General features: G+C 43.7%; 2 protein-coding genes across 5 annotated transcripts in view; one reads left to right on the top strand and one right to left on the bottom strand.

Annotated features, from left to right (window-relative positions):
- Positions 1-933: 933 nt before the first annotated feature.
- LOC306779623 (alpha-(1,3)-fucosyltransferase 4-like) lies at positions 934-2,082 on the bottom strand (the record flags this gene model as incomplete). Its single annotated transcript, XM_079271591.1, has 1 exon — positions 934-2,082. The coding sequence occupies one exon, from the start codon at positions 2,080-2,082 to the stop codon at positions 934-936; it is 1,149 nt and encodes a 382-aa protein (XP_079127717.1).
- Positions 2,083-8,277: 6,195 nt separating this feature from the next.
- cux1a (cut-like homeobox 1a) overlaps positions 8,278-18,366 on the top strand; it is a 52,031-nt gene continuing 41,942 nt past the window's right edge. For all 4 annotated transcript variants that reach the window (XM_079272506.1, XM_079272507.1, XM_079272509.1 and 1 more), the window contains exon 1: positions 8,278-8,345. In XM_079272506.1, coding sequence (XP_079128632.1) covers positions 8,283-8,345 — 63 coding nt within the window. In that variant the 5' untranslated portion in view covers positions 8,278-8,282. The remainder of the gene's footprint in view (positions 8,346-18,366) is intronic.

Here is an 18,366-nt window from a genome sequence, read left to right on the forward strand (position 1 = left end):
CTGAAAAGACGAGGTTTGGGGTCTAACAACCCGTAAAAAGTCGTTCAGGTTCGTGTTGCAATCAAACGTTCAATGATGTGCAGACACAAAGCATTGCTCGGGGTGCTATTTTGGTTGTTGCGTCGCTACTACAACACAAGCATCAACCATGTTAACAGCTGATAGCAGATCAGATCCAGGGTGATTAACATGATTTAGTGCGAACCCCTCAGAGCGATCAACAGGAAGGTATTTGTAACCCTCTGAGATGTTGAGATAACTCTCAATGACTATTCATGTCTGGAGATGTTTTTGCATCCCTGAATCAAACACACACAACAGGTTACATGTTCACACACCTCAAACCTCAATCAATTTACCATACCTGCCTTTTTGTGTTTTAATCAGCTATCCAAATCATGATTTATTGATGTCACTGACGTCCTCTTTTCAAAACAATGTGTTTCATTCTACCTTTCAAGGCCTGGTTTCCTTTTCAGTTCCTTGTAAAAAGGTAACGATGTAAAGCTTGCATGAGATAATGTATCACAGTTAACAATCAACTTCTAGTCAGCATGATATTGAAGTTGAAAGTGAGGATCATGGAATTATTAATTGACCAACAAACATCGTTTACTGTGATGAATCATCTGACGTCTTGTCTTCGCAAGCTCATTTTCTTACTGTAATGTAATCAGTGGAGACCATGACAAACAATGTAAAAGTTAACTTGAGTGCACAGGGAATGCAAAGTTTGAATAAAAATAATTTTACGAAGACAAAACACAATCAAAATCAGTCAATATTGTGTAATTCTCAATATTAAACTAAAGTCATAAAAATGAAATCAACAGTCTCACAAACAACCATGGTTGCTGATAATTGAATGTCTGTTGTAAACTTTTGGCTGCTGGTGAGCAGTTCTCTCAGTTCAGTTAATGCCTGAGATGATATTCACGAGTGAAACCATCGTGTCAAGTCTTGGACCACGTCGGTCCGGCCTCTGGTCCTCCTCACCGCCCTGCAGGCCGTACAGTAGTGGTGAGCCCAGAAGCTGGGCTGGTACACACTGTAACTCCCCCTCCAGTCCAGGTGCCGCCTCAGCTGGGCCGGGTTGTGCCTCAGCATCAGCAGGTACCGGGCCAGCCCTCGCACTGTGGAGAAGTCGTCCACGTGGATGAAGGCCTCAGGGGGCAGGAAGCGCTCATAGTTCTGCCTGGATGGACCCAGGACCACCGGGACAGCACCGGCCTGCACCGCGTTCCACAGCTTCTCCGTGATGTAGTCGGTGTGCTGGGAGTTCTCCAGCGCCAGGTAGAACTGGTACCGTCCCACCAGCCGCACCACGCTGCCGCCACCGCTGTCCTCCGGTACCGGCCGGCCCGAGCGCCCGAACACATCCACCTGTACGTATCGCCGGAGCTGGTAGTAGAGGGACACGCGCGCATGGGACTCCGACCAGTTGCTGATGACCCAGGCCAGGAGGCGGGGCCGGAGGAGGTGTGAGCGCGAGGGTGCGCGGAGCGGTTGCGCAAAGCGGTTCTGGAGACCCTTGGTTCCGCGTTCACGGTGGACTAGATATCCGTACGGCAGGAAAATATCTGAGTCCGTCCGGTAGGTCATCGTGAGGTTGAAATAGTCCTCAAAGAGCCATAGTCTGTGCGTGTGCGTAGGGGACTCGTAGTTCATCCATATCCACTTTTGTGCGCGTGGCCGCGGTTCCGGTGGCAGGTCAGCAGCGCCGGTGGCAACGTCGCGGTGGTGAATAATCACAGCGTCAGCCCGCGGGTACGCGCTCCCTTCGTCGGTGAGCGTGCACCCGCCAATCTGGAAGAGCTCAAAGCAGTCCGGAAGTTTGCGGTAGCGACCGAACGGATGCGTCCAAATCAGGAGCGTCACCTCGCTGCTGTCCTCAACGAAAGACGGTTCTAGTGCGAGCGGATCCGGTAAGTAGAGCAGGCAGACTCCCACGAGGAGCAGGAAACCGACGGCGGCCACGCACACGTAGGAGCAGGACCTTCTGAGAACAAGCAGGCCCACGCCACCTTTCTGCTGCCTGTCTGCCCGCTGAGCTGTGGTCGTGGAGCGGCCCGCTGCTCCCATCGACGCCCTTCACTCTGCAGCCCCCCCCCCTCCCCCCCTAAGTCCAGAAACCTCTACAGAATCAGTGTCTTTGTCCAGAACGTCGGCCAGCAGACTCGGCCTAACTACTTCAAACTTTCTCAGGAAATGTAGCTAGAGGACATAAACCACTGCAGCCTGCGGACACGCCTCAGGGTTCTGTAGTTGGACGGTCCTGCTTTACACGTCATTGTGCCGGTGAGATGAGTGCAGATAACATTAGGTCAGATAGTCCGACAATGGCGCCACTAGTAGCTACGCGAACAGCTTCTCCGTCGCATTGTTGTCCTACCTGCTCTCCTCAACAGAGTAAAATAAAACATTTGCGCTCGTGCTGTTCGCTCCCAAGCATTTTGACGTGGCAGCGGTGGTCCGGGTTCTTGTTACCGGTGAATGGGGCTTTTGTGCGGCCTGATGACGGCCGTCCTGCCTCCCTGGGTAAACAGCAGGGCGCGGTGTCCTGCTGATGAAGTGAGCAGAGGTGATTTTTTGTGTTGCACGAGCCCTATTTTTCATTAAGCTTGTAAATCACTCTGAAGCATAGACTGTTATTTTACGGTTGAGATATGGGGTTTGGAGAATATACAACACTGGAGCCTAATTTTAGAGGGATAGCGGTATTAAATAAATTCGTGAACAATCCCTCATATCTCATTGACTAATGACTCATCATTTTGTACTTGTCAAGATAATAAAGCATGTGAGAGGCCCCTCAACCATCCATTTGTCCCCATATAAACGTGTTACACGTGTCCTCCACCACTAGGTGTCTCCCTACACAAGCACAAGGCCACCCTGAGCAGCATGTGATGTGTACTGACTTTGGGATTTGGGATGTTTAATTTAACCAATGAATAAACATTTCAGCTGGAAATTAGGCAGGCAGCAGCGAGGCTTTGAAAAGGTTTGTCTTGAATGTTTTATTTATTAGATATGACCCAGCATTGCAACACCAGCTAACTTAAGCCATGACTCACAGTTTTAATTTGTTGATCTAACAACAAATACAGGAATAATAAAAACAAGTCTCCAGATAATGACACATTACTCTCTGTGAAAAAGGGATCAACTGTCCAGGCTGTTGTTGTCTGAGCGCATTCTGATCAAAACTCGTGAAAAAATGACGAGGCGGCGGGGTTGGAAATCCTGCACTGTGTGTTGTGTCTGATCTCTGGTGGGCAGGAAGAACACGGCGTGGCTGGGACAACATTATTCCTCCCCACAGACACAGAGCATGTCATGAAGTCTGAGTGTGAGTGGGGGAAAAACATGGCAGACAAGGAGGAGTGGGAGGAGATGAAGCAAGAAGCATGTGTGTCTCCACTGGGTCCTCCTTCCTGTTACATCCATTCACTTTTCTTCACCGTGGAGCAAGAAAAAAAAATCTCTTTGTGTGTCTGTGTGCGTGCATATATGTGTGACTAGTTATCCCCATAAGAGGTTTTGTATTATTCCTGCATTATTTATCCTCCCTTTCATCTGAACAGTTCTATTTTTAGCCAATCATTTAATGTCCTGCCCGGGGTGATCTTGTGTTGGGAAGAAACGCAGCAACCTCATAAGTTATGGAGACACGGTGAGGCTCAAGCGTTATACACACACATGTATGTCTTTCCACAGAAATAGCAGAGGTGGCTGAGGTCGGGAAGTGACACATGGGAATGGGTTTTGTTTGTCTTCTTTCAGTTTTGTTTATTCAAATCCGGTTTTTTTTTTTTGTCAGCACAAAACTAAGGGAATGTTGCTGAAAATGTGCTACAATTAAAGTTGCACTGATTGGTGATATGGAGACATTTTGTTCCGCTCAAAGTACAGCCAGCGTCACGCAGAAAGCTTGGCATTTATGTGCTCCAGTTTTTCGCATCTCTCTAGAAAATTTTATTTGTTTTTGCATACCGTGAGTCTCCACAGAGTAATCAATATCTCGTCTTTCTCGGTTCGATGTGGGACATCTCGGGTCATTTTATATGAACAGTGTCAGCCGTCTTTAAAGGAATAGGGGATGAAACTTCACCTTTTAGTGGTATTATAGGTAAAAAAAACTACACTTTTTCTCTAGCTTTGTACAATCTCCAAGCCCTTGTTTACTGCTACCTTCCTGTTAGTCAGAGGGGCTACCACTGTGTATTGGTATGTGTTTGTGTGAATCATACCAGCTCAAGAGTGAAGCATTCAGGTTTTTGATGGGACCCCCAGGTCTTCACTCATCTTCCCTATTGATTTTCTCTTGATTTCCTCTCTGCTCTCCCAGGGGATGGGATGTCTCAATTGGTCCCGGACCGGAGAAGGGGAGCGTGAGCGATAGACAAACAGATAGAAGTAGAGAGAGAGAGGAGGAAGCAGAAGGAGGGGCCTGCGAGCTCCCTGATCACAGAGGCCCTTGCTGACCCCTGACCGTGATCATGACCTCGGAGGTTACCCCAGAGGTTAGAGGTTGTGTGAAAGTGCCACCGCGGCGATTCACTCCACTGCTGGGTGATGATGATCTTATGCAGCCTCCCCAGCCTGTCTGACATGATCAGTGTTGCTCTCTGCCTGCAGCTCCCAAGGGCCACGCATCCATCTCTACATGGCACAGGGCCCGCTAAAAGCACCTTGCAGGCAGAGTCAATGAGCGGGAGGAGAAGCGACACAAACAGAAAAAGTGGGAACGCTAAAGGACAGAATGGCTGTTTTATTTTCTACCCTGTAGCACTGTCGACAATATTGGATCGAGTTGTATAATGGCACGGACACAAAAAAATGTGTGTTTACTTCTCTGTGTTTAAACTTTAACCAAACGTACATGAACTGATGAGGCTTTTTCAGAGGCTAAATCTGTGGGCATCAACATGTTCCTGCTGCTGTCTTTGTCAAGAACAATTTAGGCTGTTTTATTCCCCCCTGCTCTCTAATTGTAACATAAAATGTCATAAAAAGACTAGCGAGGGGAAAAAAAACCTCTGAAGTCATTCATGCCAGACGTGCATGAGCGTCTGCAGCAGGAACATGATAATTTGTAGGTGGATTGATAACTCCGACTCTTACTTGTTCTGACTAACACCGTGTACCCCCTGCTGCTTCAAAGTAATCCAGAGCCGCGTGAAGCTTCTGTCAAATCCTTGTGGAGATACTGTGTGCTGAAATTCTGAGCGTTTGAGAAGAGCGCCTGGCAGTGCAAAGTCAACTGATTTGTAATGTTCACAGTGAAGTCTGTCTTTAGATAATTGCACATAATAAAATGATAACTTTACTATGTACAAAAATACGGATATCACTGGTAGTCGGATGTGAACCAGAGTTAAACTAAAAGTCAAAGATCTCAGGTCACATTATAGAAACAGACATATTTAATGGTGTCAATGAAGAGAAAATGTTTTGTCCTTAATGTGGTTTACGTTTCATTGTATGATGAATTTTAAGGCTGCACTTTAGAGTGCAATGTCTTTTGTTTTCTGATGATTTATGTTGGAACGGACGATTATAAAAACAATGTGAACTGTTTTTAAAAAGGGAAAATGTTTCCTTTGTTTTGCTGTCTAATAATAATGGAAGAAGTTATATTCTTGTTTCACCACTGCAGCAGTGTTTTTGGTGTCTTGTGTGCTGGACACGTGTATGTGCATGACACAATAAATAGCAGAGTAAGTATCCCCTGACAGTATTTAAAACTTTAATTATTGTGTTACCCAACGAATAAAGTTAAAAGTCAACATTGTTAAATAGACATAAAAAGAATCTCAACACAAAGACCATGCATTTTGGAGTCACTTTCGGACGTTATTATTTCATGATAAAATATTGTTGAATACTTTACATTTCAAGGCCCCATACAAATAGATGTTGTTCCTTTTCGTTGTGTGTTTTCTTTGTAGGGTATGTCTATACAAATAATGGACACACAGTGCGACTAAGCCTGTAGGGATTAACTCAGACCTGTATTTCTGGTTTGGCTTAATGATAGGTAGCATCACAAGTCATGTTGGCCCGGCCAAGGAAACACTGATTAACGTAGCGGAAAGGGAAAAAATGAGAGGATTTAACACAGGATTCATTCATATGCCATTCATTTGTCTGAAAAGTATTCATTATGTATTTCATAGTGCAGTACAGTTGCTCATATTTTTTTTGTATCGAGAATCATGATAAAGAAATCATAGTATCTCCTTTAAAGCAGCTCTTGCTATGTTAGAGTAATACAGTACATTGTATTAAAGGCATGTGACTGGGGGTCATGGCCAGTCTTTAATTTGCTTGAGCATGTCTATAAATGAAGTATGAAATAAGGCAAAAGCCATTGAGGCGACACGTCAGTTGAGCACTGAGCACCATTCATAGTGCTGAAGGAGGGAGACACAAACCGCTTCAAATCAAATCAAGTAATGACCTGAAAGTCGAGCTCATTCAAAGCACAAAAAGCCCACCGTTGTGCAGTGAAAGAGCCGTGATTATCTATGGCAAATTCTTGTGTTATTTATAGTGAATGCAATTGAAGTGCAACGACTGAAGGAATGAAAATGATTGTTGAGAAAAAAAACGACGATATAAAATATTTATTTAAGAAGGCTGTACCCTTTGAGCATTAAAGAAAGAAAAAAACAACTCCAAAGCGTGAATGCAGGCGATGATTTTTTCCCCCAAACACAGCCAGGGCCCCACAACACACTCGACAAGTCACATTTTGAGAACCCACAAAATGCTAAAAATAAATAAAACAACGCACAAAGCAGATGTGTTGCCCTGATCAACTTGAGCAGCTCTGCAAACCGGAGGCTGCAGCTGAGGCGTGGTGTGTTTGAAGGTGCTCAAACGGCACAGTTTGACACAGGAATTTAGGGCACTCCATACAGATATACAGTGTAATTAGAAATTCTTTGTACATCCACAAGCTTCGGGGGGGTCAGAGGACATGGTCAGCAGTGGTGACGCCTCGGGAGCAGCCAGCGATCAGTGTGTGTTGCTCAAGGTCACTTCAACAACAGAGATGTGTACTGACACTAACCACTGGGCTGCCCTGCTGTGGCAATGATTTGACTGGATTAACAACACAACAATCTCAGTTGATTAACTAATCTGATTAATATATTTGTAGCAAAAGAATGCCTTTAAGGAGTATACCAGGCTTATTTTCATATTCATATTACAGTGAACTGAGAAGAGCATGAACTTGGAAATAAGTCCACTCCATCTTTTACTCCCTCTTAAATGGCCAAGTTCAGCAGGTTCTCAGCAGCCCTGCTTTGTCCTATATGCTGAGTGTGTGCACTAGATGCACCGTGTGAATCAGGAATAACATGAATACACCTATCATGAAACTTAAATTATTGTGGTTCATTTGTGTTATTGATTAGAGTTGAATGTTTTGTTTATAATCTAATTTAGAAATTAGATTATATTTCCAGCAGTCCTAATCAATGATTTACATTTTTATTTGTTATATTTTTATTCCAATTTCCCTTCACACATCCTGAATGGAACAAAACAAAAAGCCTTTCACAGGGATTACTCAACAAAACAACAAATACGATGGAGTATTCATGAATTAAATTCAAGTTTTGCTGTGTTTTTTAATTATTATTAATGCAGCTGTAACAGAAAATTGACTGTTAGTTTGAGCCTATGTCCAACATGGGAAAAGAAATCCTAGCAATCGACTTTTTATTTCTAAATCTGACAGCCATGCAGCTTTTGGAGGAGCAATGATTACATGTCGGTCTACATTATCTCCTTGCACAACTCCACACAGCTCAGAGGACACATTGCTCCTGAATGCTCTCCTGGTGGGATTTTTCTTTTTCTTTTTTTCTTTTTAGATATGGCTTCCAAGTAGCCTCCTGGCATTATTTTTGTATGATCTTTGCTCTCCATAAAGCAGAGAGATCACACAAACTACAACATCCAACGTGGACTCGTCTGGCGCTCACCATTTCGTGTGTTTCAAGGTAAATAACATGAGTAATTTAATGCCAATTCGCTTATTTACCTGTAATATTTGCATGTTGATAAAAAGCTATTTAAGCAATTATAATGGCGTTATTAAGGCAACACTCATGTGAGCCGACTCCATTCCGTACACCAGCTGTTACCCGGCGGAGCGGTGGGAGTGATCCGGTCCGGGTGTTCCGGCCGCCCGGTCCTCTCCACTGAACTCCAACCCCCGCGCTCTCTATCAGCATCTCATTCCTGTTTCAATATGTCTCAAGATGGCGGCCAATGCAGGATCGATGTTTCAATATTGGAAGCGCTTTGACTTACAACAACTACAGGTCAGTTCAAGCCCCGTTTAACTCGCTTTTCCTCTCTTCTCTTCGGCTGTCTCGTCTCCCTTCGGCCACTGTGTTTCGTGGTTTTTTCCGCGGTCGTCTCGTAGGTGTTTCGGAAGAGAATTCAAGACCTCTTCCTCACATTGATGAAAGTGGCTCTCTCGCTGATCAGAAATTGATCCTCTTTGTTCAATTCAACATCGATCGGACACTGCAACTGGGCAAAGCCGGGGCGACGCCGCGGGGATGCGCCGAAATAAAAACAAAACGGAGGGGCTTTGGCGAGAAGCTCTCGGTCGGCTACCTTTTATTGCGTGTTCTTCAACTTTTACCGGAGCGAGTAGCCGTAGTTAGCCCGACGCTTAGCCGCTGGAAGGTTGGATAATTTGGGGGAAAAAATAAGTGCGACTCATTATACGGTGGCGCTGTGGTGACACCGACCAGCAGCTCAGACACACGCACACGGAGCCGCTTTGCGTGTGTTTTTCTGCCTTTCTCTCTCAAATTTGTAAGTTTAGTTGGACGCGAATGAAAACATTGGAAACCTTATCGGTTAACGGTTTCGGAGCAGTTTATATTGAAGTCGTGTCCGTGATTATGGTTCAATGTAGATCAACTCGGCCGTGTTTTTCTCTCTGTTTCCCCTGACTGCAATTATACACTGTGAGGCTTCTTTTTTTTTTTTTACACAGACATTGCCACGTCTGTGGAAGTGGACGGGACGGGACAGTGTTTTGTTGACGCGATGCAATTAATATAAAAAGATGGTAGAAATATGAAAGAGCGTGACCTTGTTGATTCTGATGAACTCCAGAAATGTCCCATCCTCACGCACGCCACTAATCTCGGCGTGCACGAGAGGAGATCCACGGCACAGTGGAGGATATGAGGGGAATATTTGGGCCTATTCAGTGTGTGTGAATATGACCAGTGTATATTGGAGCGTGTTTGACCTATCACAAGACATGTAGACAATGGCACTGTTGTGTTTCTCCCGTGGCATTTAACGTGCATTGCTGAATTTCAAATCACAAATGATGAATATTAGTGGCCCAGTCGACGTCGTCATTAACATAAGATTGCATTAATGTAGGCTGGCCCCAATTGTTCATACATGATGTAGTACATGACACAGGCTTGGGATTTAAACTTTTATTTAGGTCATGATGCCCCTATGACTGTGGAGACAAAAGGACAGTGAACAAGTCTTCCCAGCGGGCTTTGTGTTGCACTTATGCCACATCATCAAGGCTTCACTTCTCCTATTTATTTGATCCTGGTTGGTCCTCCTACTCGTGCCCCCTTGTTCATGCATTATGTAAAAAGAGAAACAATTGCGACTGTTTTCTCTTTTCTTTGCTCACAATCTATCTCACACCCCCAGCCCCCAATCTTCCTCTCCCTCACCCCCTCCTTTTACAATGTTCCCCCCCCCCCTCTCTCTTCTTTGGCCCTTCACCCTGCTTTCACCCATTTCGCCCCATCTGAACTGTCGTGTGCGTGTGAGAATTTGTCTGAGATCGGTCTTTTTCGTGGATTGACTGCCAGCACGGACAGTGAAGGCACTGCCAGCAGCCAGGACATGAAAAATGCATCGCATAAGTTTGTGATAAGGCCCTGGGTAATTATGGCAAAGGCCGCCATCACAAGCGATTAGTCAGGACAGTGAATCTGAGCGTGTGCAAAAAGCCTGGCGGTTGGCAGGCCTGTCTGCAGGATAGGAATCAGTCGGAGCTTGTGTGTGTGTGTGCGCGCAGAACTGCTCAGAACATTCACTGTCTATTATTGATGACATCTTATTTACTCTCCCTCCCACTGAGAGGCTCCTAGAGGAAAGCCTTCAGAGAAGAACTGGTTTTTCTTATCTGTTTTCTGAGGATAAAGCCGGGTTAGTATGATATGATCATGATCTACACACATGGCCTTGTCAGCCAATTGCTTTCTCGTTTTGCTTCCTCCTTGTGATCCAATGGACAGTGTAGAATTCAGTCTTTTTTTTTTTTTTTTTTGTCGGGGGCGAAGCACCAGCGAAGTAATGTTTTCCTTTCTTTTTTATCTTTTTTTTCCCTTTCTTTTCGTGTGATGATGAAAATCCAACCCAACCTAGATGTCTGTAGCTTTGAGCCATCATAGCGTCGACTCCTCAGGCTCCGACTGCTGATGTTCATTAAAATCCTATTTGATCAGCGAGTCCCAATCCCTGTGTGAGAAACTAGCTAGGTGGTTGTTACAGGACAGAGAATGCTTTGAAACAGCACAGCGAGCTGTTAACTTGTCTTTTCTGCATTCCCCCCCCCCCACACACACACACATACATACACACACACACCACCACTACAAACACAAATGGGTGCAACAGTGATGCTTTTAGCAAGGTCTCACACACTTGCAAAATGGATCAGCGATTCAAGAGATGGTGGCAGGGTGACAGTGAATTACAGATGGAGGAGGTTTTAACGTCTGTAATCCCTGTCCGTCCATTACAGAGTTGATTTCTTTAGAGGGGATCATCACTCTTCTCTCCCGTTGTTTTTTCCCCTTTTTTTTTTTTTGACCCAGTCAAGCAGTTTGCTGGAACATTGTGTCTCTACTTGAGAGATTGCGCTTCATTACAGGCCGGCCTTTTAAAAGATATGAGGGAATGGCTGAGAGCCTAAACCTAGCCTATAGTTTAAATGTTTCTGTGTAAACTCTGGAAATTAAGAACAGACCTTTCTGCTGTACACAATCCACAATTTAGGCCTAATAGCCTACATGTAACCTCGTAACAGAACAAACCTCCTGGAACAAAGCACCCTCAAGCCATTTTGAAAAATAGTTCACTTTGTTAGTATACAGCTAAATAGTGACTTATGTGAAAACGCATCTAGACCTCATTCTTATTCACCACCTCCTTAATGGGCAAATTTAGGAAAAAGGTTTTTTTTGGTATGCTGAGCCCAGAGCTGTGGTCAGTGGCAACCTGAGTGGTTTAAATCTCTCAGCGACTTGCCCGCTGTTGTCTGGAGGAGTTTTAGTGTTAATTTATGAGCTAGTTGTCTGAACTCACTGGTGGGATATTTTTACCCCTCTGTTGCTGCACAGGCTGGGGGAGCACAGAGGAAGGGGCATCACGTCATGCTTTTACTGTAGCCAACCGCTTCTCTGCCCGGTGACAAAACCTGGCATTGGGACTGAGGTTTCACTGTGTCGGTGGGTGGTGAGCGACTAAGCATGAGTCAGAGTACGGGACGAGTGCATGTCAGGTCTTTTGGTCTGCCCTCGGTCTACTTTGGTCAGGGCTATGTCATCCCACTTTCTAAGACGTCCCAGTGTATCCTCATGGAAGACTGAGAGGAATGTAGAGAGAAAAAAGAAGAAACTTTTCTTCATCTACCTTATCGTGGCTAATTCTCACTGGAGGCCCCCTACTCCCCAATTCCTCAGCGATTTATTGTACGTCACACTCGGGGCTCAGTTTCTTCGCCCTCTCTCTGCTTTTAGGAGTGCCTACACTACACGCAGTTTATCCCATTTAATACAAAAAAAAGAAGTAAATGCGTTTTCCTCTCGAGTTAACCAGAATATTTCATGAAAACATTTCTTCCCCTGCATTGTAAAATATATTTTGACCAATGTCATCCGATGTTTGAAGAAAAGATAAAAAGCACTTTCCGGAAGTCTAAAAATAGGGCTATCCAAACAGATGGAGTCAGCAGCTAATGCAGGCTTTTTTGTGAAAGTGTGTGAAAAGGACACGTTTCCTTATAAAAGCTGAAGGTGTGGAGGTCTCTGCTCAGGATAAAAATATCACATCAATGTGTTTTTCTTTCCACAATTTGTCATTTTAGATTTGGCAGCGCTGAAACATTTAACATGCTGCGTTTCATTTGAACCACCTGTAGTTCCGACGGTCGGAATGTTAATATGAAATGCAAATAAATAATAATTCCGTCCCTCTTTGTACAGAGTATAAATCCCTTATAATTAGGGGTGTAATACTTTTTTTTTTTTTACCCCAAGGAAACAGTTTTTTTGTTTTTATTTGATTCGTAAATTGAAAATACTTATATTACATACCGAGATGGCCTGAAAAAGCTGGACCAACTTTACCGACAGTAGAGTTACTGTTCGTTGACTTTAATGTGTTCTTACACTATGAAACCAATCCTCACAACACATCTCACCACTAGGGATGGGTATCGTTTTTTTTTTTTACGATAACGGTGCTAAAATGATACCGGTGCCTGAACCGACTGAACTGTTCAAAGTATACTATGAATACAAAACACTTGGCTTCAAACTACAGCTTCAAACCTTTTAACTTCAAACTATGAACAATATATTAACAGTTTACAGTATACTTAAATAAATATAAATAAATACAAAACACACACACTCTGTACACACACTACAGCTTCAAACTTCAGTAATTCTTTTGCAGAAATATGAGGATATTTCCCTTCTCTGGCAAAATACGACACCTGTCCTGACTAATTTAATTTAATTTTACCAGTTGGTGGCGCTAATTCGTCGTTTGCTAACCACCACTACACCTCAAAGAAGAAGAAGGTTTCGCGTACCTGTGTTGTTGTGCTTATGAGCGGCAGCGCTAAGTACCTGGATGTCGATGGAGGAAGTCAGTAGCCTGCCGGCCGTTTGACAGATTTCGTTCTCGTTGTTTTTTTTTTTTTTAATAAATCATGGCCGAAACTTCGCCAGACTGATGGAGGGGTTTGTTTCTAAGCGCACACTGCTCGTCCGGTTGTAATAATACTATGAGTGAGGAGCGGAGGATCGAGGCTGCCAGGACGGAGTCATCAGAGTAGTGTAAAAAAAGTATTTCAATCGGCTCAGGCACCGAAAGGAAGCACCGAAAGGAAGCACCGAAATCTGCGTTGCGCTTCGGTCCGGTAGATACCGGTCGTATATGAACCGGTGCTATATTGGCACCGGGTTTCGGTACCCAACCCTACTCACCACAGACGTTGAGGCAAATTTAATGAGCAGTATTCCTTCACAGGCCGATCATAGGCATCACAATATGTAAGAAGGGCCTACAGCGGATGTGAAATACCTGCGACTGCCCTAACTCTTTAACTTTTTAACTTTGTCTGCTACTCTGAAACATATTGAGATACTTTTCAGTTTGAGTACACAAGTTCATCCCTATGAAGAAGCCATAACCGTTTGACATGCAACTTCTATACATTGGGCACGATAAATTGTCGCCCAATAATGGGGAAATGTATTATTCCGAGAAAGAAATTATACCCGATAAATTATCGGCTGATGATACAAAGCCAAATTGCTTTTAATGAATCAAGTGCATACCTCCTATATACCTATACCTCCTGTATCCGCACATGCCGATACAGGAGGTATAGCGGTATGCCAATGAATACAAAGAAGAAGAAGAAGAAACGCAGCATGCTGACTTAGAGAGCCAAACATGTCGTTGCCGGTGTGGATGCTTTTCACTGTTTCAGAGGAAGACACCATGATTGCAAATGGCACTACAAAGAAATAAAATTGCAATAGGAAGAAATAGTTATGAATATTCAACCCTCTTTCTTTGCACACTACATCTAGGGTGTGCATAAACTACAGATTGTGAACAACTTTTTTATCTGTTTTCTATAAGCAGGTAATCATCGGTTATTGGTTTCTGTAGAAAAAGATCCATAGACAACCCCCCCCCCCCCCCCCAAACAACCAGTAACAAGAGCACAAGGGGCTGTTTCCAGAGACCTATTTTCAAGTGACAGGCATTATTTACAGACCCACTTGGAGTCTCTCTCACCTACAGCATCATAGAGTTTCAACGTATCTCGTGACAGAAGCATCCATTATTCTGCTGATCTGTATTCCAGCAGAGAGAGCTCGGCCTTCAGTGACTGGACACTTCTCTTCAGGCTCACGTTGGAGCGTACGGCTGTTTCCACTTGTAAGTTTTGGGGATAATGCCCACTTTATTTAAAACTCGAGCGTATACTTGAAACCGTGTGTCTCCGAGGCCAATCTAATCTCGTGTAGTCTATTGTTCATCTTGTAATACTAAGCCTGCGATTTTCAGTAAACACAAATCTTTTTTTCCTAAGGGGGGGAAAGATGTCCGTTGTTGTCTATAGTTGGTTGGTAAAGGAAGAAGTGGGCTTAGATCCAGTCTCATACGAGCAATAAAACACACTCTTTTGTTCTTATCGTTTTGCTTGTCTGCCACATGTTTTATGCTATCTCACCTCCATCAAGGTGCTCTAGTTTAAAAATGCCAGCTTTTTATTAAATAGTCAATAAGTGTTGGTTTTCATAGGAATGTGATCTACAAATAATTAAACTTTATTGGTCACACGGTGTAATAAAGTTAGGCTGCAGCTATCCATTATTAGAGCTGCAGCTTATTATTGATTAATCTGCAAATTATCTTCTCAATAATTGTCTCCTAAAACTAAAAGATAGTCAGTTTATAAAAGATATAAAATGCAGAAAAGCACAACTGAGCAGTTGGAACCCAATGACTTGTTTTTACTCGAAAAACAGCTCAATCAATTGTAAAAATAGTTTCTGATTAATCTTCTGTCATTTATTACATTTTTCAGTAATACATCATTCTCTCCTGCATTTTCCACACTCCAGTCATTTCTCACACGCAGTACATGAGGATTAGAGTTAAGAGAGGAAACCTAAGAAATGTGTGGTGAGAATAACTTTGAATAATGACAACTCTGGTGAAAAATCGACTCGAAGCAGCCGAGGAAATCTGAGCTTTAAAAAAAAAGAAAAAACCCATTTGATTGGTTGTTAAGGTGCAGGTTTCTGATGACCCAGCAAGTCGAGTCTGGGACGAGATTTGCAGTGTATTTTGGGGGGGAGCTAAACAAGATGTTAACATGGAAACATAAACAGAGGCAATGGACCAGAAAACGAAATGGAGTCTCATTTCCACAAGGTACCACAATGTGATAATTTAGACCAACTGCAGACGGTCACACACTGGGAGCCAGTGTTCGCAGCCTTTTTGACAGGTTTGGCGGAGCGCTCTGCTGAGTTTGAAGCTAATGCAGAGCTTCATTTTGTTCAAATGTGTCCCTCCGCATACGCCGGCTGAAATGTGTTTCTGTAGCGAACACACTGTGGCCTTCAGCGTCTGTGGCCAAGCTATCGGTGAGCCAGTTGCCCTCCTTAATTTTAGTGTTGGTTATCAAGGAGCCTGGGCTAAATAAGGCCCGATTTGCAGACCTCATCCCACGCCAACCTATGATTCCAGTATCCGTGTCCCGTTAGATCATTGACCATAGGTATTGAATTCTAATTGGCCCATTGCTGTGTCTTAATGACCTGAGTATTGAATTATGATATTGGCAAGGGCTGATGGCCTCCGGATTGAATTATGATATTGGTGTGCTGGAGGCTAATGGTTCTTGGCATTGAATTATGATATTGGTGCACTTTGACGGTGTAGGGATTGAATTATGATATGGCCTGCTAATAGCTCACTCTGTGTAATTTTCAATGTTAATCATGGATTTAGTAGCGGGATCCATAGCCGGCCTTCAGGCCCAACCCATCAATCACGTCAGAAGGGAACAGCCTTCAACCTTTCGCCTCCGTTCTTACTCCAATTTCTGTTACTCTCTCGCTCTCGCTCTCGCTCTCTCTCTTTTCAAGGAGTTTGTTGTTTGCTACCACAGGCATTTTAGGGTTTTGTGTGAATAATCAAAGATGAGCAGTTTGTTGTTTAATCTCCTCATTTAGCTTTGAATTAAGGGGAACAAACTGTCACATGCTATCCTTCTATTGTGGTTAAATTTGTCCTATTGACATTTTTCCATTAATATAGGCCTAGTAGTTGTTATAGCGATAAGATGATAAGTTTGATGGTTTAATGTGTAGATTTGGCATTTTCACACATGTGTTATATGGCGCCCTAATGTCAAAGTACTGGAATCGTAATGGCTCTGAATCTGAGCTGACTTTGTTTCCGTTAGTGTCCACACCTTTGCAGTGTTTATGTTGAGCTCATTCCCATTTTGGTAGTTTAAAACCACCAGAGCTGTGATGGTTTCTGCTGCCAGCTCACAGAGTAAATGGACGGCCTGCTTCTGTGTCAGCCCTCTAAAAATAACACAGACTGCCGGCTGGGCTCAGCAGAAAACTACCTCAGATTATGATGATTCAAGTACCCTGTATTCACAGGTGTGTACAGTCGGACGCAGTTGGTTTATGCTTAACAAACTGTTCTCTGCGTTCAGTAAGATATTCTTTAGTTTTACGTCGTAGGTTGGGGAACTTTGCCCGGTCAGAGGAACTGAGTGGAGGAAGTGTACTCGCTGAGGTGTAATCATTTAAGGAAAGACCAGCTCTTATTTAGGTGTATTGAACCCAAACTATTGCATTGCTTGATTTACTATGTTAAATTGTATTGGGGATCAGATTAAATGTTTTTTTGCCTGATGCAAAATTGCTAAATGTAGGACTGGTCTGTGTCTACCAGAACATGGTCAGTTCTCTAAAGAAACGTGACGGTCCTGTATCTGTTAAATTCATTGGATGTCCTCAGACGATACCGTAACCTTTGCCTGACATTTGACCTCAGCAGCTGTCAGACTGGAGCCAGGGTTCAGAGGTCAGGTCGGTGTGACCTGGGCTGTCTGACTAGTCTAACCTTTTAGAGCTAACAGATGAGGACTTTACCATCTGTCTAGGCTCCTTGAACTTGAACTTGTTTGGACGTGGAAAGAAAAACAACTCAAGAAGGGAGAAAATGATCTCACAATATGCCCAAGCTGTTTCATCCCCATACTTATGTATTTGTTTTATTTTTAAAGGATGACCAAATGCGAGGCCAAACGTTTCAAACTTTACTCTTTGTGAATAAATTGTGAGCTGCTGCTTGACTGTCTGTAATTTTAAAAGCATTAAACTGGATGTATAGTGTTAATTAAACTCTGTAGCCTGCCGTTTAATTTTTAAAAAGTGAGAGTTGTTGAGGGAAGGGGGGAAGGGAATATGTGTTTAGTAGACACAGGCTCATCCGTTGACTGCTGTCTGACCCGGAGTTCAGCGGTATGGTTATTAATAGGCCCAGAGGCCTCAACTTCCAGGAGGCCCTCTGATCAGCTCCAGATGTGGAATGAGAGAGGACAATTGTACGTTAGCCTGTCCGTGTTTCACATGAAGCACAGAGTAGGAAGATAGGCATTTGGTGAGACTGATAAAGAGGGAGGGAGGGACAGGAGACCTTTCCACAGCAGGAGCGTGTTTTGTGAGTTTTTGTTTTCACGTGTGTGTGTTTTTTTTTCTTCGTTTATTACACTCTCTGCCCTCAGACCAAAAAGACCATAAAAACGTATGGCATCACCATGGTGACCATAATAACTACCTATAAAACAGCGTGTAAACTGTGAAATAAGACAAACAGACCCTGACTTGGCTGGCTGGCTGACTGAATGGCTGCCTTCCGCCATAAAACTATTTGAGAGCCAGACTGAAGGAATGCCTCGGAGGCTGCTGTGGCTGTCATGACACATGAAAGGATTAGGCTCTGTGTTTTATCTCTCCTTTATCTGATGGTAATGGGTAAGCTGAGTGTAGCCTATCATCTGACGCTTGGGCCGGGTTTTTTTTTTTTTGATGTTTTAGTAGGGTGACGGTTTGTCGAGTTGACCGCTCTGGTCTATTGATTGCTGTTTGATGGTTTTGATATGTAGGCTGCGTGGAACAGGTCAAGTCTTTTATGCAGCGGAGGCTCCAAATAGCTTTTAGCTGTCCTTCACTCCTCCCATTACTCCAGTGGTTCGTTTGATGTTGGGATCAATCAATAGAAAGAGCCTGAGCCCTTACACATGCTCCATCCTACTTCCCACTTAGCTCGATTCCTCTTCGCTCGCTGTGTAGGCTTTCTATCACATTCTCTCAACGCAGAATAAATGATATAATTACAAGCCATTACATAGCCTAATGCAAGCTAATTATTCTGTCATTACTGTAAGGATTAGCTATGCTCATTCTCTCTTTTCTCGCCGTGTTTCTCTGCCTCTTCCGC

Source organism: Melanostigma gelatinosum, assembly GCF_949748355.1.
Source record: "Melanostigma gelatinosum genome assembly, chromosome: 7".
Taxonomy (NCBI): domain Eukaryota; kingdom Metazoa; phylum Chordata; class Actinopteri; order Perciformes; family Zoarcidae; genus Melanostigma; species Melanostigma gelatinosum.